At 33.6% G+C, this 27,796-nt stretch overlaps 1 protein-coding gene across 16 annotated transcripts in view; it reads left to right on the plus strand.

Moving 5' to 3' along the window:
• LCORL (ligand dependent nuclear receptor corepressor like) overlaps window positions 1-27,796 on the plus strand; it is a 180,658-nt gene that overhangs the window by 115,969 nt on the left and 36,893 nt on the right. For 7 of the 16 annotated variants that reach the window (XM_031664693.1, XM_017958610.3, XM_003898533.5 and 4 more), the window contains 2 exons: window positions 343-594; window positions 21,769-21,862. In XM_031664693.1, the coding sequence (XP_031520553.1) occupies window positions 343-594; window positions 21,769-21,862 (346 nt within the window). Of the gene's footprint in view, window positions 1-342; window positions 595-9,055; window positions 12,222-14,376; window positions 15,519-21,768; window positions 21,863-23,192; window positions 27,342-27,796 lie in introns of those variants that run through there. The other 9 variants (XM_031664695.1, XM_003898532.3, XM_031664700.1 and 6 more) reach the window with 7 other exon arrangements.

Consider the following 27,796-nt stretch of genomic DNA (forward strand, 5'->3'; position numbering starts at 1 on the left):
GAGTGTTTTAATATCTAGTAAAGTATATCTGAATGAATATTAGAACTCTTGAGAATAAGTTGTTCTGCTTCTATGTCTAATTCTTTATCTGTATTTTAGTTTGGTACCAGAGAATGTTTAATTGTAAGAAATAATTAAATATGCCACATTTTTGGTTGATATATTATTATAAAGCTAATTAAATCTACAAAACTTTTATTGCTAATTCCCAGAAAACATTGACAGTTATGGACTGATGCTAAAAGACTTCTGAAGTCATTAATTTGTAATAAAAATAAATTTAAATGTTGGTGATTTGCATTTCTCTTTTTAAAATGATTATTATATTTATTTCTTCCCTAGATCTTCCTCAGAACTGTGATCCTAACATTCCCCTAGTTGCTCAGGAATTAATGAAAAAGATGATACGTCAATTTGCGATTGAGTACATTTCAAAAAGTGGTAAAACTCAAGAGAATAGAAATGGTTCAATTGGACCAAGTATAGTATGTAAAAGTATCCAAATGAATCAAGCAGAAAACTCCCTTCAGGAAGAACAGGAAGGCCCCTTAGACCTCACTGTGAATCGAATGCAAGAACAAAATACTCAGCAAGGTAAGATTTTTTGTGTGCATGTAGTATATAATTTGATGTTTTATATCGTCAGATGTATATTTATAACTTTTATATTCATAGCCAAATTTATTGTGGATGTAATATGACTTTTAATTTGCTTATGTAATATGTACTGGAGAAAAGCACCTATTTGCAGCTTCTGTATTTGCATCTTTGTGTATAAAAGAGAAAATTTGAGTTACTCGCAACTCCGTTTGCAATAAAAAAAGTGTATCCTAATAAACAGCTTAAAAATAAAGCATATAAATAAATAAAGGATATAAATAAAAAGATGTTTATAAGAAATAATTATTTTTATAGTGGACAGCTGAAAACAGTAAGCACTTGCTTGTTCAGTTTTTTTTTTTGTATTTAAGTGAGGGGGAAAAAAGTAGATGATTTATCTTCCAGTTGTTTATAATGTAACTGGGAACAGAGGAAATGGAATATCTGTGACAAATGTAATGTTATCATGTAACTAACTATATGGAGAAACATTTGTCATAAGGAGCCTGAATGATGATGACCATGTTGGACTTACAGAGTTTAATTAAAAGAGAACCATTACTTCACAGAGGAAAGGCAAGAGGAAGAGCCTTTTAAGTGTGTGTGAAGGACTTAAGTGTTTATCAGAACAAAGGATAATTTAGGTAGCTTTTGTTAATATGGGCTAGGAATAGTGTTGTCAGTCTTTGAAGCCATAAGAAAAAAAGTCAGCATTAAATTTGATTCCAGAAGGCAGTGATGTTAGTTTGGGGCTCTTAAGAAGAATATACTAGTTAGGCCAGGTGCGGTGGCTCATGCCTCTAATCCCAGCACTTTGGGAGGCCAAGGCGGTTGGATCACCTGAGGTCGGGAGTTCAAGACCAGCCTGTGACCAACATGGAGAAACCCCGTCTCTACTAAAAATACAAAATTAGCAAGCATTGTGGTGAGTGCCTGTAATACCAGCTACTCGGGAGGCTGAGGCGGGAGAATTGCTTGAATCCGGGAGGCAGAGGTTGCAGTGAGCCGAGATCGCACCATTGCACTCCAGCCTGGGCAACAAGAGCGAAACTCTGTCTCTTAAAAAAAAAAAAAAAAAAAAGACAAAGAGTATACTAGCTAGTGTTTGAAGATACAGTCTTTTCAGTATGTAAATCAGATTAAAATTTAGAGGGGCTGGAATATGGGAATAATTTTTCCTTTTTAGTTCCCTAACACTAGGTTGCAAGTATTTATGTGACAATATCTGACAAATTTTAAGATAATAGGTTATAAGACAGAGAAAGAAATGTCAAAGATAACTATGATACTGCATGGGTGTCCAACCTTTTGGCTTCCCTGGGTTGCATTGGAAGAAGAAGAATTGTGTTGGGTCACACATAAAATACACCAACACTAACCATAGCTGATAAGCTTTAAAAAGCCGGTAGGGGGGTTCCCTGTGTTATTTTTATGATATCTGCCACCACAGATAAGTAAAAAAATCCTTGCAAAGGGTTGAATACCTGTGAAGGCTTAAGGAAAAAAGTATCAGTGCACAGAATTTTGGAACTCGGAAAATAGAGGATTTTTAGAATTGTTTTTATTTGCCTTTCCATGCCTTATATTCCCTTATATCTCCTCTCCTTTTGGGGATTTCTGAAGAGACTAGAACATAGACTTTGGTATGTGACAGACTTGTGGTTGAAATCCTAGCTCTGCTACTTACTTAAGTTACTTGAACAAGTAACGTTACCTGTCAGACCTTTAATTTCTTCAATTGTAATTTGGCCATAATAATAATGGACCCATTGGAGCACTGTGAGAATTAAATATGTAGTAACAAACTCATGAAAGATACTCAAATTCTAGTCTCACTGTACTCTCTACCTCCCTTTCCTTATCACCATAGAAGAAGCCTTAGAAGTAATGTGATAATGATCTATAAATACTTGTATGACTGTTACACTAACGTAGGACTGAGTTTTCTGTGAATGGTCCAATGAGTTGAGTTAGGATCACTAGCTAGAGGGAAACAGATTTCAGGTCTAGATAAGAAAGAATATTTCTAAGGAGATTGCTAAGGAAAGAAGGACTGTTTCTCTGATTGTCTCGTCGTTGAAGGTATTGAAAAGCATCAGATGAGTGGTTAGAATAGATGGCATTTTGGCCCGGCATGGTGTCTCACCCCTGTAATTCCAGCACTTTGGGAGGCCGAGGTGGGTGGATCACGAGGTCAAGAGATCTACATCCTGGCCAACATGGTGAAACCCCATCCCTACTAAACATACAAAAATTAGCTGGGCGTGGTGGCGCACGCCTGTAGTCCCAGCTACTCGGGAGGCTGAGGCAGGAGAATCGCTTGAACCCAGGAGGTGGAGGTGGCAGTGAGCCGAGATTGCGCCGCTCCACTCCAGCCTGGTGACAGAGCAAGATTCCATCTCAAAAAAAAAAAAAAAAAAAAAAAAGAATAGATGGCATTTTTAAAGTAAATTTCCAGTCCTTAGATCTTTGATTCTGTGAAGTTAAGTGGCAAGATCCATGTATATGTAGAACACGAGTCATGTAATTAATTAAATTATTGTAATAGTCTAAACAAAGTGCAAAAATATGTGAAAATCCTCAGGTTGGAAAGAGTAGTGATAGTGGATATAAATCTATAACTAGTCTTCTTGATAATTTTAAGTTTTTGGATGACTTCTTGTCATATGTGATTCTAGTCTTCTTACTTGAGGATAGAAATTACTTAGTTTAATGTGGTTTGAAGTATAGAGGGCACGGGGAAGAATGATGATAGATGAAGCTCAAGAAGTAGGTAGGGACCAAATTTTGACTTTTCTTGGGATCATAAAAAGCTACCAGACTGAGAGTAACAAAATCAGATTTTCTTTTATGAAACCATTCTGCCGTGGTATGGATTGGTAGTTTCTTAAAATTTGTCTACATGTACACCAAACAAGGAAAAATGAAGCACATGCCCTTTGATGCATTAGTGTGTACATATGGGTGTGTGTGTATGTACCCACTAACACAGTATGTGTACTAATCTTTTAGGATTTAAATAAAGATGTTATAAATAATTTTTAAATGTCTTGCTAATCATGATGACTTCACTGCCAGTATCTTATTGAATGATAATATACTTTAGAAGAGTTTCATTAGCAGTGATAGAAAGTATAAACCCATATTTCACATAGCTCCCTTAAGAATTTAACCTTTTTTTGACCTGATTTCACTGTTTTTACCTCATAGTATAGTCAATAAAGAGCTCGTACTAGTGATAGCAGTGTCAGTTATGCCTTTTTTTAATGTTGCTATTTGCTAGTGCTTACATTTTTCATATTATTCTCTCTCTAATTTTTTAACAATACTTATTTAAGCCAGTTATTTATTTGGTGAGTTACTTTATTCAAATTAGATGACAATAGATAATCTATCCATAAATGATACAGATACATTTATGGATAGTATAAACCATAAGTTTATGAAATTCTCCATGCCAAATGGTTTTATAGGTAATTTTATATACTCTTAAAGCAACAGATAATTCCTATTTGTGCTTTCCTTTTTTTCTACTCTGTTTCAAAGAGTAGAAAAAAAAAGAAATGTTGGTATAATCTTGATGCCAAAACCAGACAAAGATAGCAAAAGAAAGAAATACTGCAACTTACAAACCTAGGTGCAGAAATCCTTAATAAATATCAGCAAATTGAGTAAAGTGAGGTATAAGGACATAATAATGACTAAGGAGGCATGGATGATTAAGCATTTGAAAAATTTTCTTAATTTTCTAAATTAAAAATTATATCCTAATAGATACGAAAAAAATTTATTCTATAAAAGCACTTATCAAACTAATAATCTATGGGCACTTTCACTACCAAAAACATTATAACCTAAAGATTTAAAATAAAAGATGACACAAAAAATCCACACTATCATCAATTTTAAACATTTGATTTAAACATTTGATGAGAGGTCTTTACTCAACTACTCTATTAGAAAATCTAGTTTTAAAGAAGTTACATTTGCAATAGCTGCAACAACAGGAAAAACAGTGAAATGCCTAAGAATGAAACGGATAAACTGTATCAGGTCTTATGGAGAATATTATAAAAATATATTGAAAGAAGAAAAAGAAGAGCAGGAAAATGAATGATTCCTTGAATGAATGTGAGGACTGATGCTTACAGATTCAGTGTCATTCCGGGCAGAATTCTGACAGGATTTATTGTTAAATGTGGCTTGCCAATCCTAAAATTTACAAGCAAGACTTAACGAACCAAGAATAACCAAGTCAAGGTGGTAGATAAAGTCTTGCTAAATGTAGCAGCACTTATTAAGTGCAGTAATTAAAACAGGGTGCTATTGGCCAGGATAAAAATAAGTAGGACAGATCAGTCCAAACATTAGCTCCCAAACATTAGTGGAATCTTAGTACAAGACAGAAATGTCATTATAAATCATTGGGAAGGATACCGTATTCCTAAATAGTTCCAGGGCAATTGATTACCCAAAAGGAGGATAAGGGGCATATCCCTACCTTACACCACTCATAAAAATAGTTCTAGTTGGGTTTAAAGGCTAAATGTGAAAATCAGAACTGAAAGAGAGGAAATTATAGGATAATATCTTAATTCAAAATAGGGAAGAAGTTCTTAAAATGCAAGAATCACAGTCCATACAACAATTTTGCATATTTGACTATACTCAAATCTAAAACTTAAGTATAAATTCACTGAAGAAAGTGAAATATCAAGCCTCATCTGTAACTGATGTATCTAGCAAGCATTCAGCTAACAGAACTACAGCCAGTTAGACAGACAACTGATCAGAAAAATAGACAAAGACAAGTCTCAGAAGAAGATATTGGAATAGGCAAATAAGCAAAGAAAAAGATACTTATAAGAATATCTTGCCTAGGCTTCTTCCCTATATGGGATTCTTTTATTCTGTATTATAAGAGATGGTAATTCAGCTTCTGAGTAAGTATTTACCAAAAATCTTTGACAACTCTAATATTTAAGCTCATATCTATGAAGAATGTACTCATTGTTTTATATTTTTTCATCTGCAGTAGCATTTTACTTTGCTGTAAATACTTGTAAAAATTATTATGTCTCCAAGACTTCTCTTTTCCATGATAACCTTTAGGGTTTTCTTCCATTTTGTTTTGTTTTTCTTTCTGCAACAATATGAGAAACTCTAGTCCTTTGACATAGTAATGCTGTAAATGTTTGTTGAAACTGTTGTTTCTTCAAATGTCTGTTTACTATACAAATCTTTTCAGCTTCCTTAATTGTACTTCATAAGTCAGTTTCCATCTTACTCATTATCATTGCCTTCTCTTTCACAAGCTCTACACTCACTTAAAATATGGTTACCCTGAGGAAAACATGCCTATTTTCCTCTCCATTGTACTTTCTATCCAGGCATTTCAAATATTTGAGGATATTTCTTTGTGCATTTTAAATTATTTAGATTTGTATAAATACTCTGAGCCTCAAAAGCTGGTAGAAAAGTAAGGCATGCATTGCCCATACCCAGGATTCTTTTTCGTCCTAGTACATTAAGAAACAGGTATAAATAACCTTAGTGTGTCAAGTATGTATTTTTTAAATATCAGTTTTAATCTGGGGCCAGAGTAAAAACTCGTAAATTCCAATGTACAAGAAGAAATTTGCAACTTAGAGACCTTTATCATTACTGTTACAACTATGAAGCATAGGCAATCCTATATAGAACAAGATCAGATTTGGCAGAGATGGAACAGCAATACTTCATTAACTTTGTTAATGCAGTTTTCTACCATAAGAGATCCAGTGAGTATTCTGGTAGAACTTTCATCATAGTAAACCTCTCAATGCATTGTAATTGTTTGCATGTTTATCTGCCTTTGGGAGCAGGAAACTTGTCTTTTTTCACTTTTATGTCTCCACTGCTTGGTATGGTACACAGTATATTGGATTTATTTATTAAATTAAAAATCTTCACCATCCTCAAATGCCACTGATAACTAAAATGAGAATTGAGACTTGACCATTGCATTTAGGATGTTTCTGCAGTGAAATTTTCTATTTTAAACATTTTGGTTAGAAAATATTCTGAAATATACATTTTAATACTTTTTAAAATGCCGTGCGGAACATTGTGTCATGATAATGGACATAAACTATTGTACTACCATGTAATGATTTGAAATTTTTAGGATTATTTTCTTTTTTATTATTATTATTATTATACTTTTAAGTTCTAGGGTACATGTGCACAACAACGTCTCTTAATTAGCAAAAGATAAGTTTTTTTACTTCGAAATGTTATCAGTAGGGTAAACTTTGGAATCCACAACTTCTAGTAAATTTCCTGTCAACAAATTATGTATAGGACTAACACTAAGTAGGCTTCAAGTGATTATTTGAGAGACTATATTGCATAAAATATATGAATTTCAGCCGCATATTTAGCTGTCATTAAGTATCCTTTGTTGCTGCTGCCACCACCGTTCTGCTTTCTTGGCTGTGACTAAGGTAGGTGTTACTATGTGTAAGAGAGCCACGTATAGTTTTATGATGTTATGTATGCTTAATTATGTGGTTTATAAATTAAGTTTTGTAATTCTGTTTGGAAATCACTAAACAGTTTAAAGTTCAGTTCAAAAAAATTTCTATGTCCACTAATGAAATTGTCTATCTTTTTCTATGCTGAGCTTTTGTTTTCTGTGGCTAAAAACATGTGGAAGAAAGTGTTATATTCCATGCTTGGGAAGATGCCATGTTTTAGTCTACCTGAAAAATAAAACATATGTCTAGATGGTCCTGTGTCCCTTCTAATCTAACCTTCTCTGACTGCAGGGATAGAAGAAACAGGTGATACTTTAAAATTCCAGATCTAGGCCTACGCTGTCCTGCTGAAAATGCTTTAATGGCTTCATATTGCCCTTTAGATAAGGTTTAAAATCCTAAACTCCAGGAACCAGCCCCTGCCCACCTATCCAGCCACATCTTGTGTCTCTGTTTCTTAAGTCTTCATATTGGCTTCTTCTCATTTTCTTAAATATGTCGTACACTCTCAGAACCTCAGAACACTGACAGAAAAGCTGCCTTCTACCCCAACCAATTTTTTTTTACAAATACGTATTACTTAATTTTTTCCAGGTCTCCTTTTAAACATTACTTTCTTAGGAAAACCTCCTCCACACCTCCCGTATTGGATGTACACAGACACACACGTTGATATTCTTATTCTTACTCGCATTTAATTTGGGGTTCTTACTGTATTTTTATATAATATCCTATATTGTTTTGTAGCATTTGTTACCCTTGTAATTATTTGTTTCAGCCATCTTATCTGCTATTTGTCTTGTTATGCTTTTTTTTCCTCCTTATTTTCTTTTGGATTGGGTTTCCTCACTTTTCTTTCTTTGCTTATTTTGAAGTTATATACTCTGCTACTATTCTGTTTGTAGTTACCTTAGGTTTTAAAGGTGTACTTAATATAAGAAATTTAGAGTCACCTGCCCTGACACTTAACAGCTATCTTCAGTGCTGTGTTTCCCTTCTTGTGACATCACAACTTAAACACAACCATTTGTTTTATATCATCAATTTTTGTTGAGAATTACATATATAGTTATCATCTCTTTTGCTTATCATTTCTTCTTACATTTCACATGTTCTTCTGGGATCAGACATTCCTTAAATAAGGACTTATTGGTAGTAAACTCTCAGGTTTTTTTGTGTTTTTATTTCATTTTCTTTTTCACTTTTGTTCTTAAAAGATGTTTTCTCTAGGTACATAATTATCTGTTTGCTACGATTGTTGTGGCTGCCAACTAATAGTCTTTTCCTTAGAGGTAACTTTACACACTCTACTTTTGGGCGCTCTCTCTCGCTCTTTCTCTCCCTGTTTTGTTTATGGTATTCTGCAGGTTGTCTTGGATATGTTTGGAAGTGGATTTCTTTTTTTTTTTTTATTTATATAAGCCACAGAATATATTTAATTCAGATTAAACATGAAACTAGAATAATATTCTGTCCTTATCAAGTAGCAATTACATTGTTTTTTTAAAAAAAAGAACAGTACATTTCTGTCTACATTCCGGCAGTCCAGTAAGGCAGCACAGGTGACATGCAGTTTGATGAGGTGACAGGGGAAGCAGATTTCTTTTCTTTATTCTACTTAGGAGTTATATGTTTCCTAAAACTAAGGAGAAATCTCTCATCAATTGTGGACATTTTTCAGCCATTATCTGTTCAAATATATTTTTACTCTCACTTTTATTTCCTGTCAAAATCCATTGAGACATATTTTGGATCTTCTTATTTTATCCTCCCTATCTCTTCCTTTTCATATTTCCCATCTCTTTGTTTCTGTGTAATATCATGATTAGTTTATTCAGAAATCTTTCCCAATTTACTAATTCTCTTTCAAGCTGTTTTAATCACGATTTAACCTGTGTCTTCAGTTTCTAATTTGTCATTATACTTTTCATTTCCAGAAGTTAATTGTTACTTTTTCCAAATGTGCCTGTCAGCATGCCCATAATTTTACAAAAGAATCACTAAGCAAGATATCAAAAGTGACTGGGAGGGTTATTTTAGACAAGATGGTTCAGGAAGACCTCCATGAAGAATTGAGTTTGAGCTGAGACTTGAATAATGAGAGGAAGTCCTCCATATGAAGATCTAAGGTCTGGGCATTTAAGTCAGAAGAAATATCAAATATAAATACAAAATATCAAAACTCAGGGCGGGAATGTATCAGATGTTTGAGGAACTGTATGAAGATTGTCTCAGTCAGTGAAAACCAAGAGATTGTTCAAAGCTTTTTTAATAAGGTGAGATGATAGAATGTCAAGAAATAAAATTGTTACGGTGTATATAAGCTGGATTTTTCTTTTTTCTGTTTTGTAAAGAATGTCATTTTTTAAAAAGTGTACTTTTTAAATTCAGAAGTTCCATAAATGCTACTATATAAAATGTCAGTTGACTAACTTAATTAGGTATATAAAGCAAAAAGAAAAAGAAAAAAGAAATTAGTGTCCTCTGTTGCCATTCAATTTTTTACAAAAATTTGTTATATGGGTTAAGTATTCCTTATCTGAAATGCTTGGGACCAGAAGTGTTTTAGATTTTGGAATTTTATCTTATTTTGGAATATTTGCATATACATAAGATATCTTGTGGATGGGGCCCAAGTCTAAACAGAAAATTCATTTATTTCATATACATCTTATACAAACAGTCTGAAAGTAATTTTATATAATATTTTAAATACTTTTGTGCATGAAACACTTTGTGTTAAGTACTCGTATGATGTAAAGTTGATCACCAACCCCATGGGTTTCCAAGTGTCAATTCTCGGTTTTTTTCTTTTCCCTTGTAATTTCTCCAAGTATTCTCTCCCCAAAGAGATAACTTTCCTACCTACTTTATAACCTTCAAGTTATCAATATGCCAAAATTGGGTTCTTATGTCCAGTTGTAATAAAGATGATATTTTGTATTTAATCTTCCTCTTGGTTTTCTGTTATATTAAGGACAAAATTTACATTTCTTTTAATGACTTACTAGGTTCTGCCAAGATTTTGTTCCTGCCTACCTCTCCGGACTTGTTCCGTTTCCTTCTCTTCTTGGCCTAGGTGCAAGTCATACTGTCTACGTCTGACACTTGCCAAGCCCACTCTGCTTCAGAGTTTTTCCTTCATCATTGCTGATCCCTTTGCCTGGGTTACTCTGCCTTCAGATATTCTTGTTTTTGTGACTTGCCCCCTGTTCATCATTTCTATCTTAGCTAGAGCATCACCTTAACAATAAGGAAATGATAAATTCCAAATTCCAAAATGTAAACAAAAGAAACTTTTGCATGACACAAAAGAAATCACTATTAGAAAAATCAAAAGACAGTGGCAGTCTGTGAAAAAATATTTGCACCTTGTAAAATAAAAAATTATTCTAATCTATTAAGAGTTTCAAAAAATTGAAATGTAAAATATCAACAACCTGATAGAAAAATGAGCATAATTGTACTGTCAATTCATAGAAGAAATTTTAAAAGCCCTTAAACATAGGAAAATACTCTCAACAGTACTCATGTGATTCACAACTGTCACACTGATAAGAATTAAGTTTAGCTATATACCCTGTCAAAGCTGTTAAGCAACAGACATTTTCATGCATTACTGTGGAAATACAAACTGGTACAGTCCTTATGGAGGAATTGACAGTATCTGTTACATTTTATAAGTATTTGTCCTCTGACCTAGCAATCTGATTTCAGGAAATCAAGCCTTTAATTACACCTGCACAAATACGGAATGATATGCATTCAGGGTGATTCACTGGGACATTATTTGTAATAGCAGGACATTGGAAATAATCCAAATATCCATCAGTAATGTCTTGGTCAGTTAAATTATTTATATCCACACAATGGAAGGCAAACATCAAAAAAAAAAAAAGGTGAGAATGATCTCTTGATAGTGAATTTCCAGGTTTTCTTGTTAGGTAATAAAAAGCAAGATGCAGAAATACATATATTACATGCTCTCTTTTGTGTAGAAAAGCAGGGAAGGTAAGCCAAAAACTAATGACAGTGAACATGGTTACCAAGAAGAGGATGAAGTAAATGAGGCAGATGAGACGGGAATGGAAGTGCTCTCAACAGACCTTGTTATTTAGTTTTATGTAAATATTCTGTATATTCCAAAGGATAAAAATTTTTTTAAAGTAAAGCAATCCCAAAAACTTGAAGTGGAATATAACAGATAAACCTGGCTGGGTCAAATTAGTAACATAATGTTAGTAACATAACATTGAGAAAAGAATTATATCAAGTGATTTTACCCAGCATTTTGACTATACATTCTTAGTGAAATCCATTCCAAGGGCAATAGAATATATTCTAAGGGCAAAAAAATACTTTAAAATATGCTTAAACCTTTTTTTAGTAATACTAGTAATAATATTGTCATTACTGTTTGAGTCGGTAGAACAAATCAAATATGTAATCATGTTAACATCATTAGGAAACCAGTATTTTCAGTATAAGATAAAAAACAAGCAACATCAAGTATAAAACCTTATATTGCATGTGGATTGGAAACGCAGTGCAGACTGTGAATTATTTTCAAAAATACGCATTTCCTCATCTGACCACTGAAACAACCTAAAAGCAATGAAAACTCAGTGGCATTGAACCTAAACCTGGAGTGTGGTCTCTAAGCATTATTTCTCTTTAAAAAGAAGAAGACCTCTTTGGACTTCACGTTTGGACTAGGAAAAGTACAAGATGAGCCTGGAACATCTTGTGCCAGCAGGCAAGGAAGCCCAAAGATGAATTTGTTAAAAGAGTACAGGAGTCAATGTTAAAGGTTCCCAGGTGGTCAAATACAAAAATATTTGATCATCAGTAGAAGAACAATTTCAGTGGAATGAAAAATATTGAATGTTTTAAAATGTACTCATTTAAGAGAACCAGAAACTGAAAGTGTCCCCCAGAGTTGGTAGTCTCTGTTGGAGGTACACACCACACCAGTTCTTTACTGCGAAAATTAGCAATTAAAGGAAAGTGTTGCCGGGCGCGGTGGCTCAAGCCTGTAATCCCAGCACTTTGGGAGGCTGAGACGGGTGGATCACCAGGTCAGGAGTTTGAGACCAGCCTGGCTAACACGGTGAAACCCCGTCTCTACTAAAAAATACAAAAAACTGGCCGGGCGAGGTGGCGGGCGCCTGTAGTCCCAGCTACTTGGGAGGCTGAGGCAGGAGAATGGCGTGAACCCGGGAGGCGGAGCTTGCAGTGAGCTGAGATCCGGCCACTGCGCTCCAGCCTGGGCGACAGAGCCAGACTCCGTCTCAAAAAAAAGAAAGAAAAAGAAACACGATGATACATTGTTTCACATCCACTAGGGATGGCTAGAATCTAAACGATGTGATAAGTGTTGACAAAGATGCAGAGATTTGGACCCTTGATACATTGCTGGTGAGAATATAAAATAATGCAACCCCTTTGGGAACAGTCTGAAGTTCCTCAAAAGGTTGCGCATCTGGTTACATAACCCGACAGTTTGACTCCTAGGAGGCTGGAAAAGGCTGTGGGGAGGGGGATGGAGAGAGGTTGATCAACAGGTACAAAGTTAGGTAGGAGGGATACTTCTTGTGTTCTATTGTACAATAGGGTGACTATAGTTAATGATAACATATTTCAAAACAGCTAAAAATATTTTGAATGTTGTCACCACCAAAACAAGTGTTTGAGGTGGTGAATATGCTAACTACACTGATTACTGTACAATGTGTACATGTATACATGTATGGAAACATCACATTGGACCCCATAAATAGGTACAATTATGTGTCAATTCAAACCAATAAAACATATATATATATATATATATATGAAGATAAAAAGTATAGAGGAAAGGTTACTTTGAGAACTTTACAACAAAGGAGTCAGATTGTCACCATCAGAACACACTGATCACTTGAGCATCATTGAAAATAGACTTTATGTACCTCTTGATATGTCACTTCACCTGTGAAGTATTCTTACCAAAAATGTTGAACATGGGTCTAAACAATTCTGAGACCGATGGTTCTTAAACATAGTCAGGAAGCCCTAAGAATCCCTGAAACCCTTTCAGGAGATATACCAGGTTAAAATTGATAATACGTTATTTGTTCTTTTTACTCTTCATTCTCTCACAAGTATGTATAGTAAAGTCGCCCAGAAGCTACATGATGTGTGATATCTCACCACAGTCAATGCAGAAGCAGATGTGAGAATTCAGCTGTTTTCTGTTAGCTAGACATTAAAGAGACATACAAAACTTTTTAAAATATAATTCTTTTTACTCATTTTGAAGACTTTTTCATAAATGTTTTTATGAATGTTAACATTTTTAGCGTTGTTATCAATTATACTTTTAAAATCTTTTTATTTAATTTCTGTAATGGTAAATATCAGTAGATATAGCCCACATAAACAAAAGGTCTTTAAGATCTGCAATAATTTTTAAGAGTAAAAAGGAATTATGAAATCCACAAGTTTGAGAGTTACTTGCTTTATTGCCAATTCCACGTTTATCAGAATTATTATACAAGGAAATTTTTAAAAGCAAAGTAAATGATACCACAGGAAAACAGTGCCGATGGTCATCAACTTAAGATGGTTCAACTTACAGTTTTTCAACTTTACAATGGGTTTATTGGGATATACATGCATTTTTGACTTACTGTATTTTTTTATTTACAGTGGGTTTATCAAGACATAGCCCCATCGTAAATTGGGGAAAGTGCCGCCCTAAATTGGAGACCATGGCCAGGCATGGCGGTTCACACCTGTAATCCCAGCACTTTGGGATGCTGAGGCAGATAGATCACTTGAGGTCAGGCATTCAAGACCAGCCTGGCCAAAATGGTGAAACCCCATCTCTACAAAAAATACAAAAATTAGCCAGGCATGGTGGTGCATGCCTGTGATCCCAGCTACTTCGGAGGCCAAGGTTGGAGGATCACTTGAACCCAGGAGGCAGAGGTTGCAGTGAGCCAAGATCATGCCACTGCACTGCAGCCTGGGCAGCAAAGCAAGACTCCATCTCAAAAATAAATAAATAACTTAAATGTATCACACTAAGAATCAAATGTAACACAGACACATTATTTGATTCTAATTGAACATACCAACTGTAAAAACACATTTTGGACTCAAGAAATTTCAGTGCAAATTAGGCATTAGAGGATAACTTTACCTATTGTAGAAAAACTAGAAAACAAATAAGAAAATGAAGAAAATAAAAATTATCCTGTATTCTTCCACCCAGAGCTATCTGTAGGTGCTCCTGTGTTCAGTCCTTCCAAACCATTTTCTGGAGAATGTCTACGTGTGCACAAAACACACTCGCAGTGCTCAGCCCCACTGACCTACTACATGAGATATAGATCCTCTGTAAACTGTTTGCATAATTTACACTTTTGACATCCTTATGTTGCTAAGTATTTTTCTGCAGAATCATTTTAATACTTAAATTGATTTACTTAGTTCAGTAGTATGGAAGGGTCACATATTAATTGTGTGTCTTATATATAAACAAATATTCTTGAGCTAAGGTTTTAAACTCAATCTTAATTTTTACTTCAGAACAAATTCCTAGAAGTGAAATTGCTGAATCTAAAATAATGCGCAGTGCTGTTGAAAGTCAAGATAGTAGGAGTAAGGGCGAGGTAGTGACCAGAAGAAGATACTGAGGTGGGGGAGCGTCAGGGTTGACACTGCTAAGTAGGTGTAGTTTTTATATGGGAATGTTGAGTTCATGAAAATTCATTAAACTGTATAGTTAGATTGTACTTTTATGTAAAACATTTATAAAAGTCTTTTTAAAAGTAATCATTTTTGGAGGAGCATGACAAGGAGTCTCAAATGCATGGTTTAAAAAAATCAAGTCTTCCACTATGACATTGTTGCAATAAGTATACAAACCATGTTTTAAATAATATATTCGGCTAAAACTTTTTACAGAATAAGGTAATGTAATATAGGGGATAAAAGAGAACATGTTCTTTAAAATGTTTTTCATAGGTAGTGACTTGAAGCCTTTTGAAGCCATGATTTAATTCAGTACTTGCAGGAATAACTGAAGAAAGAAAAAAGAATTACCATAAAAGTCTAAAATGGCATTTGGGGAAATGTTGAAGCCTTATTTTAGTTTCACCTGTAGTATTTTCCTAAATTTGCTATTATAAATGTTTACATCTTAAATTCACTATAAGCACTTTACTCTGATTTATATCATCTCTTATAATGAATAAATAGATTAATGAATTTGTAGTATTTCAGCAATATATGTACAAAATAAAACACAACGGGAAGAAAATAACCTTCCAGTTAAAAAAACTATTTGAGCCCGGGCATGATGGTTCATGCCTGTAATCCCAGCACTTTGCGATGCCAAGGCGGGCAGATCAGTTGGCACTCAGGAGTTCGAGACCAGCCTGGCCAGCATGGTGAAACCCTGTCTCTACTAAAAATACAAAAATTAGCTGGGTGTGGTGACGGGCGCCTGTAATCCCAGCTACTTGGGAGGCTGAGGTAGGAGAATCACTTGAACCTGGAAGGTAGAGGTTGCGGTGAGCTGAGATTGTGCCACTGCACTCCAGCCTGGGCGACAAAGTGAGATTCCATCTTTAAAAAAAAAATACTATTTGACTTGCAGAGGTAGGCAAATGAAGGAAAAACCAATCCTAAGGCTGGAATAATGTGCTACTCTTGTATTATTTCTCCCATGACTGAAACCCCATGGTTAAGCAGTAACAATCAAAACAATTTTATTTGCAGTGAACATAAGACTTCAAATTTTTAAAATTGAAATTTGGATAAACCCAGGGAATGCTTTTACACTTTGTTGATTTTTTGCTAATTAAGTTTACGGATTTTTTTTTTTATTATGGAAACTTGGGAAAGGCAGAAAAGTATGAATGTATGTACACAATCACATATTTTAACTGCTCAACGCTTTATCAACCAAAGGTCACCATTGTTCCCATTTTTGTATATTTACTTCCACAGTTTATGCTATATTGTATTTGATTTGAGGGTTCTTGTTTTACATGCAAAACATGTTTACGTCATCTGTATATCAAACTTTATATCATACCTTTTTGTTATAATAGCATTTGCATTTACATGTTTATATCATCTGTATATCAGATTTTTATATCATATCTTTTAAAAATGTTACAGTAGCATTTGCAGTTTTTTCATGCTTTATTAATGGCTTTAATGACAGTGTTAAATCTAATTCTCAAGCAAGTGAAGGAACCATAATTTATGTAACCATTTTTTAAATATTTAGGGTTTTTTAAAAATTGTACAATCTATGGTATATCTTTGTATATAAAACCTTTTTTATGTTAAATATTATTTTCTTAAGCTAGATACCTAGAAGAGTGTAAACATTTTTAAGATTTTTGGTGACATATGGCTACATTGTTTTTTGTTTTTGTTTTTTTTAAGAGACAGGAGTCTTGCTATGTTGCCCAGGCTGGACTTAAACTCTGGACCCAGTTCTTCCATCTCAGCCTCTCAAGTAGTTGACTTCTCTTTCATTTTCAGTTTTATCATCATTAAAACTTGCATATTAATAAATCTGTGCCATCCGTTTGTTGTGAGAACTGGATGAGTTAAGACATGTAATGTTTGTAGCAAATGCTTCGCACACTTTCAGTACACTATAGAAAAATACAGTTTTAAACACATTAGGTTTAATGTAAGTTACTAATATTTTCTAGCAATCAGTTGAATATAATTAACAAAACCGTAAGAATATCCTAGAGAGGAGAATAGCAAAAGGCCAGATAAGAGATGAAACAGAATGATTTCCTTGGAGAGGTGGAAAACAGTTCTGTATTATGAAGGTTCCAGTTGTCCTTTTTGAATAGATCCTTTATCAGAAGTTTGCATGACAATACAGGAAAGAAAATTTATGAAAAATTGAAATCTGAATTTTAACTAAAAATTAACCCAATAAAGTGAGTATTCAAGAAATTGCCCAATTTGGCCATGACTTCAATTTTTGAAACGTCAGTTTATTTTTAAATTTAATTCCGGTAGTGTTATATAGACAATTACCTGACCTTGTTCAAAGATTGGATTGGCTTATCTTTAATTCTGTACATTTTACAATAGTGTTTGATCGGAAATAACTAAATTATAATGTTAAATGCCCCATCTCCAACCAGTAAATGAAAACAATTTTGTATTTATTATTAAATGTTAGTAAAAAGTTTGAATATACAGAAAAATACAATGTAATAATCATGTACTTGTTAACCAGAATTAATAAATGTGTTATTTGGTCATATTTACCTCTGATTTGTCTTCTCTTAAAGACCTAAAGTATTTCTAGAAATACAGTTAAGATCCTTTTAGATCTTTTTGTTTACCCTTGGAAGCAACCAGTGATACTACCTATTTATGTATCTATAAACAAAATAGTTTTGTGTGCTTTAAATATTCACATAAATGGCTTAATAAATACACTATCTTGTTCACTTTAATCCTGAAGTTTACTTATTCACCAAAAATTAAAAATCACCAGCAACACTAAGTGTTATCAAGGATGTGGGACAGAAATTTGGTAATATCTGTTGTTCAGCACTTTACTTCTGAGAGTTTATCTTAGAGAAATTATTGTACATGAAGACAAAAAAATTTATAAGAATGTTCATTTCAGCATTGTTTTTAACAGTGAAAAACTAAAACAACCTGAATACCAACAGTAAATAAATGGGGAATAAATTACAGTGTAATAAGATAGACTGCAGAGAATATACTAGTAAAATTGAATTAATTACCTCCCCCCACTTACTTAGTTTATATTATCCTGTCATAGCATTCTAAGTGCTTAGTTTTATCTACACTATTTACTATAAAATGGTGGGAGAGGATTCCAAGAGTTTATTTTAAATGGATTTTTATCATGTATTTTGGGTTAATTTTAGTACTTTGGAATGATGTACACACAAAATCTAGTTATATCTCCATTGTGAAGGAGTGATGTAATCACCATTCAGATAGATGTAATTATCAGGAGCAAGAAAATATCCTTCCCCTGCCCCCGCCATTCCTGGACTTTCTCTATCCTTCCCAAGCTGTCTCTCTCATTGTTTTTGTTTTTCTAATTCAGACAATCCTAGGAATAACTTCTTTTGACTTTTCCAGCCCTTGAACTACAGGCTTTATGAAGAAAAGGGAATCATGCTATGAGCAGAATAGTATAGATGGTTAATACTGCTAACAAAAAGTGAGATTTTCTATAGATAACTAAAACTGATCTAAAATTCTTAATGGTATTAGAACTATTACATATTTATGTATTTTGTGTTTACTATGTAAACATTAATTGATTAAAGAATTTTAATGCAATGTGACAGAAATATATGATGGAGTACATTTTTCATTTTCACTAGATAGTATAATGCGTTACTTTCTTTGTCAAATCCTTTTAGAATAAAACTTTTAACATAGCCTAGATGTGGAGAAAGGGCTATGAAGAAGAGAGAAAAGCATTTCTCAATAGGGTCATTATTTAGACTTCGTAAAGAGAAAGAATCAGAAGTATAAGCCTGTTTGCATAGGTTTCTGAAAGATGGAGTAGAGCTTCTATGCAGCTCATCCAGATTAAAATGCGCTATAGTTAGTGCTTTATGTGTGAGTAGTCCAAAAAAGAGAAGAAACCTTTATTGCCCTAGGTAGAGAGCTGCAGCCTAGTTTTTATAGTATCTGTAAAGGAAAGAAAGGGGTTTCCTGTACCTCCTTTCATAATTTATATTTTATGGATTAATTTTAAATGGAGCATATCAAGTCTAACAGCTTAGAATCAGGGAAATTTCATTACTTCATTCTGAGACTAAGAGTAACAGACTTAGGGGAGTGTGTTTTATATGCCATAAACTGTACATAAAATGAGCAAAATCAAAATTTGTGAATAAAGTTATAAACTTGAATATGGGTTTGGCAGTTATCCTTTCTTATAAGTTCTTAAAGTAGTAAAATTTTAATTGCTAAAAAAGAGAAATGAGATGATAGAACAGAGAAAACATTTCTTTCTCCTTTTAGTAGGTTTTAGCACTCTACCAATGTTTAGTAACACAAATGAATAAGTCAAGATCCTGGACCTTGAGGAATTCAATCTCATGGGGGAAAAAGATGTATAAATCAATAATTGCATGATAGTGTCATACGTTTTATAGGATGCTGTCCACGCAGGAAGACAAAATAAGCATCTTCTGCCTGGGCGGGGGATCTGGGTCTTCAAGGATAAGTAGAAGTTTGATGAGTAGAAGTTTGACAAGTCAAATAGGCAGAGGAAACAATGTACTGCAATTTGAGAGGCATACCACTGTGTAGCACGTTTGAGGGAATACAAGTAGTTAGATACATGAGCCGTATGAGGCTTGAGATGAATGGAGACTAAGTTTAAAATTAAGCTGGATGGGTAAACTGGGCCAAGAAACTGTCTTTAATAATTTTTCAAGATAGTCTGTGCCAGGTACTTTGCTTCTTCAGTCTGTCCCTTTTACCCTTCTAATCTATGGGCTCTAACCTCTGGCCACACTGAATTTTTCCAGTTCTTTGAAATTCTATTCAGCAAACATTTAATCGAATACATATTGTATGCCAGGCACCATTGTAAGCCACAGGGATATATTGATGAATAAAATACGCGTGGTCTGTGCCTTCACATAGCTTATAGTCTGTGGCTAGCACTGGTAGGTATATGAGCAACTAGCATTACATTACAACCTGCTAAATAATATAAGTAAGTGTTACTGGTATAGTAACCTATAATGACGATCAACCAACTCTATGTTGTGTCCTGAGTGAGGCTGATGAGTTAGATTTGGTGAGAATTAAGAGGGGTGGGTGGGGTGGGAGGGCAGGGGGCAGGAGTAAAGGAGTACGAATCTTCTAGGCAGAGGAAACCAACTCCAAGTGTGAAAGCCCAGAGACAAGAAATAGCATAGCACTTTCCCAGCAGGTGGAGCACCACCTTTAGCTCCTTGTGGTCCATTCTGCCATAGCAGATTGATCTTTTAAAAACCTAAATTGAAATCTTGTCGGTCTTCCACCCAGAATCCTCCAGTGGCTTCCTGTCTCTGTCAGAATGAAATGCAAAGTTCTTGCCATGGCCCAATGGCGCTGTGTAACCTCTTCCTGCAGCATTTCTGATCTCAGCTCACTCTTGGCCTGGCTGGCTTCATTTCAGATACCCTGGCCTTTGCTATTCCTCTGACATTCCAGACATGGTTCCATATCACAGCCTCTATACAGACTGTTCTTTCAGAAACGTTCTCCCATGTATCTGCTTAGCTGGTGACCCTCACCTTATTCAGGGCCCTGTTCAAATCAAAGAAACCTGCACTGATAACACTGCATAAAACAGCAGCGCTCTCAGCCCCACCCTCATTACTCTATCAGCTTACTCTGTTATTCTCCAGAGTGGCACTATCATAATTACTGGTGGTAGTGGTGCTGGTTGTGGGGGTGTATGAATTATCTCATTAGATCCTAAGCACTGTGACAATGACTGTGACTGACAGTAGGTACTTGGTGTGACTTTTTTTTTTTTTTTTGATGCTCTTCTAGTGCCTAAAATAGTGCTTTGCACATAGTGAGCACTCAATGAATTATTGTCAGAGTCTATATAGCAGGCTATAGATAGGATATTTTGTTTTATTTTTCATCTTTGTATCTGCCCAGGAACATACGTATTTCATGGATTGATTATGGTTACAGTAAAACCCAGTTGAATATTTTAAGCCCAGTTGAATTAATATATCTTTAACCATGTATTTTTAATAATTTTTCTTATAGCTAAAACTTTTAGTTTTTTAGCTAACAATAAAAACATTCACAGAATTCTTTGCTGGGTTATAAAATCATGGTTTATGTTTATACTTTTTGATCCTGAAGCATGCCAGATTAACAGTAAGTCTGAATCATTGAATTTTTATTTATGTAAATGTTATATAGTAACTGCATTTTAATAACATCCATAGGCAGTTATTTTATAACATTATTTTTCTAAAGCTGCATTATCGTAAGTTACGTCTTTAGTCATAGATATAAGCACAATATATTATGTAGGCAGTGATTTAACTATTGTATAGTTCAATAATTTAAAAGAGTAAACTTTTATACTATGAGTTCTAGAAAATATATAGTTCTCATATATTCCTATACATACAGCCACAGTTTACCTTTTGCTAGTCCTAGTAAATGCTAATTATTCAATCCTCTTACTCATCATCACATTTTCTGTTATCTCTGTTTTGTACAATTTATATCACTCCTACCTTCCCAAAGCATTATCTGGGCAGCTTTGAATGGAAAAGAGTCATGAATGAGCAATCAATGGCTATTCACTACAAAATGGTAGAGAGGTGACTAAAAGTTTATCTTAGACAAATTTTATATAATATATTTAGTTTCTTCATATCACCTGGCAATGCCAGCTCCTCCTCTGTTCTTTTTTTCCTATATAGTGCCTTCCCAGTCATATCCTGTTCCTAAACCTGTTTAAGATGAATAGGTAATGGCCACATATCAAATACTAGTGTTATGAATTAGTAGATCAACAAAATATGAAATATTAAAATGTAAGGATTGCCTATCTGTTGCAAATATAAAGTTTTTTCTCTTGCAAAAATTATAGGGGATGGAGTGTTAGATCTCTCTACAAAGAAAACCAGCATAAAATCTGAAGAGTCATCCATATGTGATCCTTCTTCTGAAAATTCAGTGGCTGGGTAAGCAATATCTAGGAAATATAATTTAATATTAATATAAAATTATCTCTGCAGAGAACTCTTAATACTATTCTGAGTAGTATTGACATATATAGTTTTCCTCCAGAATTTTTGTCACTCATAAGTGTCTCTCTCTCATACCTTTCATTTGTCCTTTCTCTTTCTTTTTTATTCTTTCTGTTAAAGAAAAGTTATCAGAACAATCACCAAACTTTAGTTCATGTTACTAAAATGAACTACCAACTTAATCATAGAATACAAACTAAGAAGCAGGACGAGTAAGAGAATATTAAATTAAATACTCAGGAAGCAATTTTAAGGGAAATATGTAATTTATTAATTTTTTAAAACAATGAACAAATTCTAAAAGCACTGTACTTACTAATTGTTAACGCTAGTTTATAGTGTTTAGATTTTCTTATTGCACTTTAGATGTGGTGGCAAACTACTTAAGCATATCTAGTAATCACCACAAAAAGTCCTTTCATGTTTTGAAAAGTGTCATTAATCATTAAATAAATAATTAGTAGTGAAATGCTGTTCTGTTGGATTTTTGGATTTTTTTTTTTACAACTTTTTTGCATCTTCCCATTAACTAACTGCACAGGAAGCTTTTTTGTCACATTTAAATCTTAGAGGTAGACTGTAATTTGTTTCAACTATGACTGCAGTAGTATTTGAGTCGTAAGGTATAGTAAGCTTTCTGTTTGAGAAACTTTGAAAATTACAGTGATACATTTGAAATAGAAGTGACATTGATAATATCTAAAATGAAATTATTCAAATATAACTTATCTACTTGTTTCAAGTTTTAAGTTCTTGTCTAGAGAAAAATTAGTCTTGTGGAAATATGGGATGTTTGTGTTTGGAAATATTCCTGCTGCTACAAATTTCCTTTAAAGGGGTTGACTCTTTTATTACTTGTTTAGCGGTAACGTCACGTTTGTACTAACAAAAACTCCTTTAGGATTTGGGTACTTTTTATAATGGAACTCTAATTGTACAAATAAAATTTATAAGTGTTGCTCTACAAGCATCTGTCAGAGGAATAGCAACATCATGAGAATATTTTTACAAATACTGAGTTAGGATTTTATGTTCTTGGAAGGTCTGCCCGTTGAGGCCACCGTATCATTGACACATTGTCCTACCAGGACTGTAGCGTTTGCTTTGATAAGGAGTAACTACTACATCTCACAGACTTAAAAGTGTCATAAGCAGTGATGTTACCTAAGCAAGGAGTATAATAAAGGAGTGGACCCTCCCCTTCCATAGCTGTGTGAGAGTCTCTCATGCATCAGTTTACCATCGTTTCATTCCATCCATCCAGGAGACTACACAGAAACAGAGAGGACTATGTGGAAAGAAGTGCTGAGTTTGCAGATGGTTTGCTCTCAAAAGCTTTGAAAGACATTCAGTCTGGAGCACTGGACATAAATAAAGCAGGCATACTTTATGGCATACCTCAAAAAACTTTACTTCTTCACTTAGAAGCCTTACCAGCAGGGAAGCCTGCATCTTTTAAAAACAAAACTCGAGATTTCCATGATAGTTATTCATATAAGGACAGTAAAGAAACTTGTGCAGTGCTGCAAAAAGTAGCCTTGTGGGCAAGAGCTCAAGCAGAGCGCACAGAAAAAAGTAAACTCAATCTACTTGAAACCTCAGAATTAAAATTCCCAACAGCTTCCACTTACCTCCATCAGCTAACTCTACAGAAAATGGTCACTCAGTTTAAAGAAAAAAATGAAAGCCTCCAATATGAAACTTCAAATCCTACTGTACAGTTAAAAATTCCTCAGCTACGAGTAAGTTCTGTCTCAAAATCACAACCTGATGGTTCTGGTCTGCTGGATGTTATGTATCAAGTTTCCAAAACCTCTTCAGTCCTAGAAGGATCAGCTCTCCAAAAACTGAAAAATATACTCCCTAAACAGAACAAAATAGAATGTTCTGGGCCTGTAACTCACTCAAGTGTTGACTCTTACTTTCTACATGGGGACCTCTCTCCTTTGTGTCTTAATTCTAAAAATGGAACAGTTGATGGAACCTCTGAAAATACTGAAGATGGATTAGATCGAAAAGACAGTAAGCAGCCCAGGAAAAAACGTGGCCGCTATCGGCAATATGATCATGAAATAATGGAAGAAGCTATTGCAATGGTAATGAGTGGAAAAATGAGTGTTTCCAAAGCACAAGGAATTTATGGGGTACCTCACAGCACTTTAGAATACAAGGTAAAAGAAAGATCTGGAACACTGAAGACTCCTCCGAAGAAGAAACTACGATTACCAGACACTGGGTTATATAATATGACAGATTCAGGGACTGGCAGCTGCAAAAACAGCAGCAAGCCTGTGTAGATTACTTGTTAGGAAAATGTGTGTGTGTGTGTGTGTGTTTGCGTGTGTGTGTATGTGCACAGGTGTGTATTTGTGTGTCTATATACACACATGTGGGAATTACAAATGCTCACTCTGACAGGAGACATGAAATTTTACAGTTCAAAAACCACTTACATGCCTTTTGAAAAAAAGTTTTATTCAGGGTTTTCACTGTGGACAGAATTATATAGTTGCTTACTTAATTCTGATAGTTTGTATTTAATCCTTGTATAAATAGGTGAAAAAGATTCAGGTTTTCTTTAGTAGTCAATAGCATAAAGCGTTGTGGGAAAACGAGTAATTGTCAAGTGAAACATTTTTATTGGTGAAAGACCATTCCAGCCATTCAGTTGAACCATCTTATAATGGAAATATGGTATTAATAGTTTATGAACATTCTATACAACATACTTAACAGTTGTTGTATGTATGTCAAACAACCAATCAAAGTTTAAATAGCTATCTCCATACTAAGAAAAATTAATATATACAGTATTAGTACACTACAGTGCATTCTATGAAATACAAAATGCACTCAAGTGCATCCACCAGGAATAGAAAAGAAAACCTTAAAGGATATGTATAATGAAATTTAATATTTATCATTTCATAGTTGATTTAGCAAGAAGTTGGGGTTTATAAGGTATATACTTAAAAAAAAAAAAAAACTGACACATAGTTAACCCCAGCAGCTATAGAACCCTTTAATATAAGATGGAGTACTAAGAACAAAAAATAATTTAAATTTAATTATTAAAATAATTTAGTTTTGTTTTTCATTTGAAAAATAAGCTAATGTGTAAGGTTAGAAAAGAAAGTTGGAATGCAACTTAGAGCATGTTTATAATGTGCACAGAAAAAGCTTGAGAATGATAATTTTGGTTTAAATGTGCTGGTTAGTTGATGTTATGACTACTTTAAATTTTAAGGATTGTGACACACTCCTACTATTGAAAAACCTCAGTGTAACTTTAATATATTTGCTGCTGTGACATTTCAAAACATTTTCAGTTTATCAAAATGAATTGCAGATTTCATTTTGGTGGGCGATACATTATCATTTTGCTAATAACCAAATTTGCAGTTTGTTCAGGGTCTTGAATAGATTTACAAATATTTAACACTGAAGCTGTTTTGAACTTTCAGTAATGTAAACTCTACTAATTGGGTAGTTAGAAGCTGGGCAGTGCATTTTAACTTTTACTAGACTCATAAGAGAGACTGGTCATTTTTACATAGCAGTTTTAAAATATGGGTCAAAGTATCCTTGTTGGATTTATGGAGTATGCAACTGTAGTGGTAAAATGTTATAAAGCATATGCCTTCATATAAAGAATAGGGATTTGCTTTATGTGTTCAAAATTCTCTGAGTGCCCCCTTTCTCTGTTAAAATTCAGGTTCTGATCATTTTTCTAAGCCAGTTTTCCTAAGTCCAAAAGGAATACTTTTAGCTGAATTTTAAAAATAAGTGCACCTTGTCAAATACTTGTGTTTTTACACTTGTGTTTGTGTGTATTTAATAATCACATATACGTGTAATACTAAAGAGATTTTCAGCTATTAAATTTTAAAACTGCTTACATGTTTAAAGAAACTGAAGAGTGAGAAACTACACAACCAAGCAGTTATTTGGTCTCTGAGATCTATACTGAACCCTCTTCAGCTATTAATGTTACCTACACACTAGGGTATGAATCCTCCTTTTTTTTTCACCCCAAGAAAATATACATCATAGATTACAGAACAGCAGATGTCAGGGTCATCTTTCTTTTTAAAGAATTAAGCCATATTTTGTGAGGGCCAGAACTTGGATTATTTAGTATATTTCCCCCTTCCCCCAATGAAAAACAAAGTTAAAGGTAAAGTACATATTTCAAAACAATTTTATTGACCTCTTTATACAGAATTTTACTTGGAAAACTTTGGGGGCTTTGAATGCATTACATAATATTTATATTGTATTGAGCTTTTTTATTCCTCACACTATATTTACATTAATAAATTGATTAAGAAGTTTATAGTAAAGGGAAACTTACAGAACACTTTTGTATCATTTAAAAGATGACCTGACCAAAAACTTTACAGGATTCATAAATCAGGGATCATTTTGCTATTGACTTCACAGTAATCAGTAGTTTTATAGGTAATATTATAGTTAATTTGCAGCATTTTAGTACTTGTATTATTTATTTTTGGTCAGAAATAGTAAATTAAAATATTTTTTGATAGTTTATAGGTAATAATCAACCCATAACTTTTAAAAGAAACAAAACATTTCTATTATTGAGTTAACATTTGATTATACAAACTAGGAAAGGCAGGGAAATTCCCCTTCTCCCCAGTGGTTCTATTAAGATGACCTTTATGTTAAACTTTCAAAGTACTTTATGAATTTAGTTACCAGTTACTATTTATTAATTGACAATTTTCTGAAAAATCCCATTTCAGCAGACTTAATGAAGGTGAAAGCAATCCTTATGTGCTTTCTACTTATTTGAATGTTCCTCAAGTATTTTATATTTAAAAAAAAAAAAAAGAAGGAAAAGAAAAAACAGTGCCTCTGTTTTTAGAAAACTACTGCTCAGTAAAGTTGTTTAAACCATTTCTGGTAGCTAATGACAATTTTATATTAAATTGTATACTAACTTTAGTGAGACTGATTTTTTTAGTTGTTTACAGTACAAATACTTGTATTTGTTTTTTAATTGCAGTATTTCCATTGTCGCAGTAATTTAGTAAAACTCTGTGGCTGCCTTGATTTTGACAGATTTTGTTAATATAAACTGATTGTTAGGCAATTAGTTATATTTATGCATAAATCAATTGCACTATAATTCATGAATTATTTATTACAATATTTTCTAATGAATTCATGTATCTGTCTTGTGTTGTAAATGTACTGTAATTCTGTTCCTACTTTGTGTTGTTATATATCTAAATCTGATTGTATGAATTTTAATTGTTCAGTTAACGTGTTTCTAGGTTGTAATTTGTAGTAAAGCACTTCAATGCTTTTGCACTTAAATTTACAACACTGTTGGTGTGTGATTGATTTACTCATTCAGTAAAAGAAAAAAAGAAAAGAAAAGAAAAAACTGACTACACTGACTTCTTTGATTTACCTTAGGAAGTAGTTTTATTAAATATAGTATTCTAATTTACTTTTTCTGAAGAAATATTCCAACAAGTTTCTAATGGGCAAAATGGATAGTCACTTACTAAAAATAGGCAGGATGTTTGGTTTATAAATCAAACAGGAAAAGATTAGAAAACTTTAAAAGCAAAGGATCTACCAAAAAAATACAATTTTAGAACCTTATATAATCACCCGAGAATAATTCTAGGCTGGATACTTACCTGTGCGTTCAACTATTATTTACTCATTACTAGGTTTTTATTTAAGATCTTAACATGCAACAAATATGGGGGAAAATGTTTGAAGCCAAATAAGCATATTGTGAAGTTCTATAATTTGAGATCTTAGTTTTCTGCTATCTGATACATTAGAATCTAATATCTGAATATCTAATTTATACCTTTATTAAGCTGT

This window comes from Papio anubis, chromosome 3 (genome assembly GCF_008728515.1).
Source record: "Papio anubis isolate 15944 chromosome 3, Panubis1.0, whole genome shotgun sequence".
Lineage (NCBI taxonomy): Eukaryota > Metazoa > Chordata > Mammalia > Primates > Cercopithecidae > Papio > Papio anubis.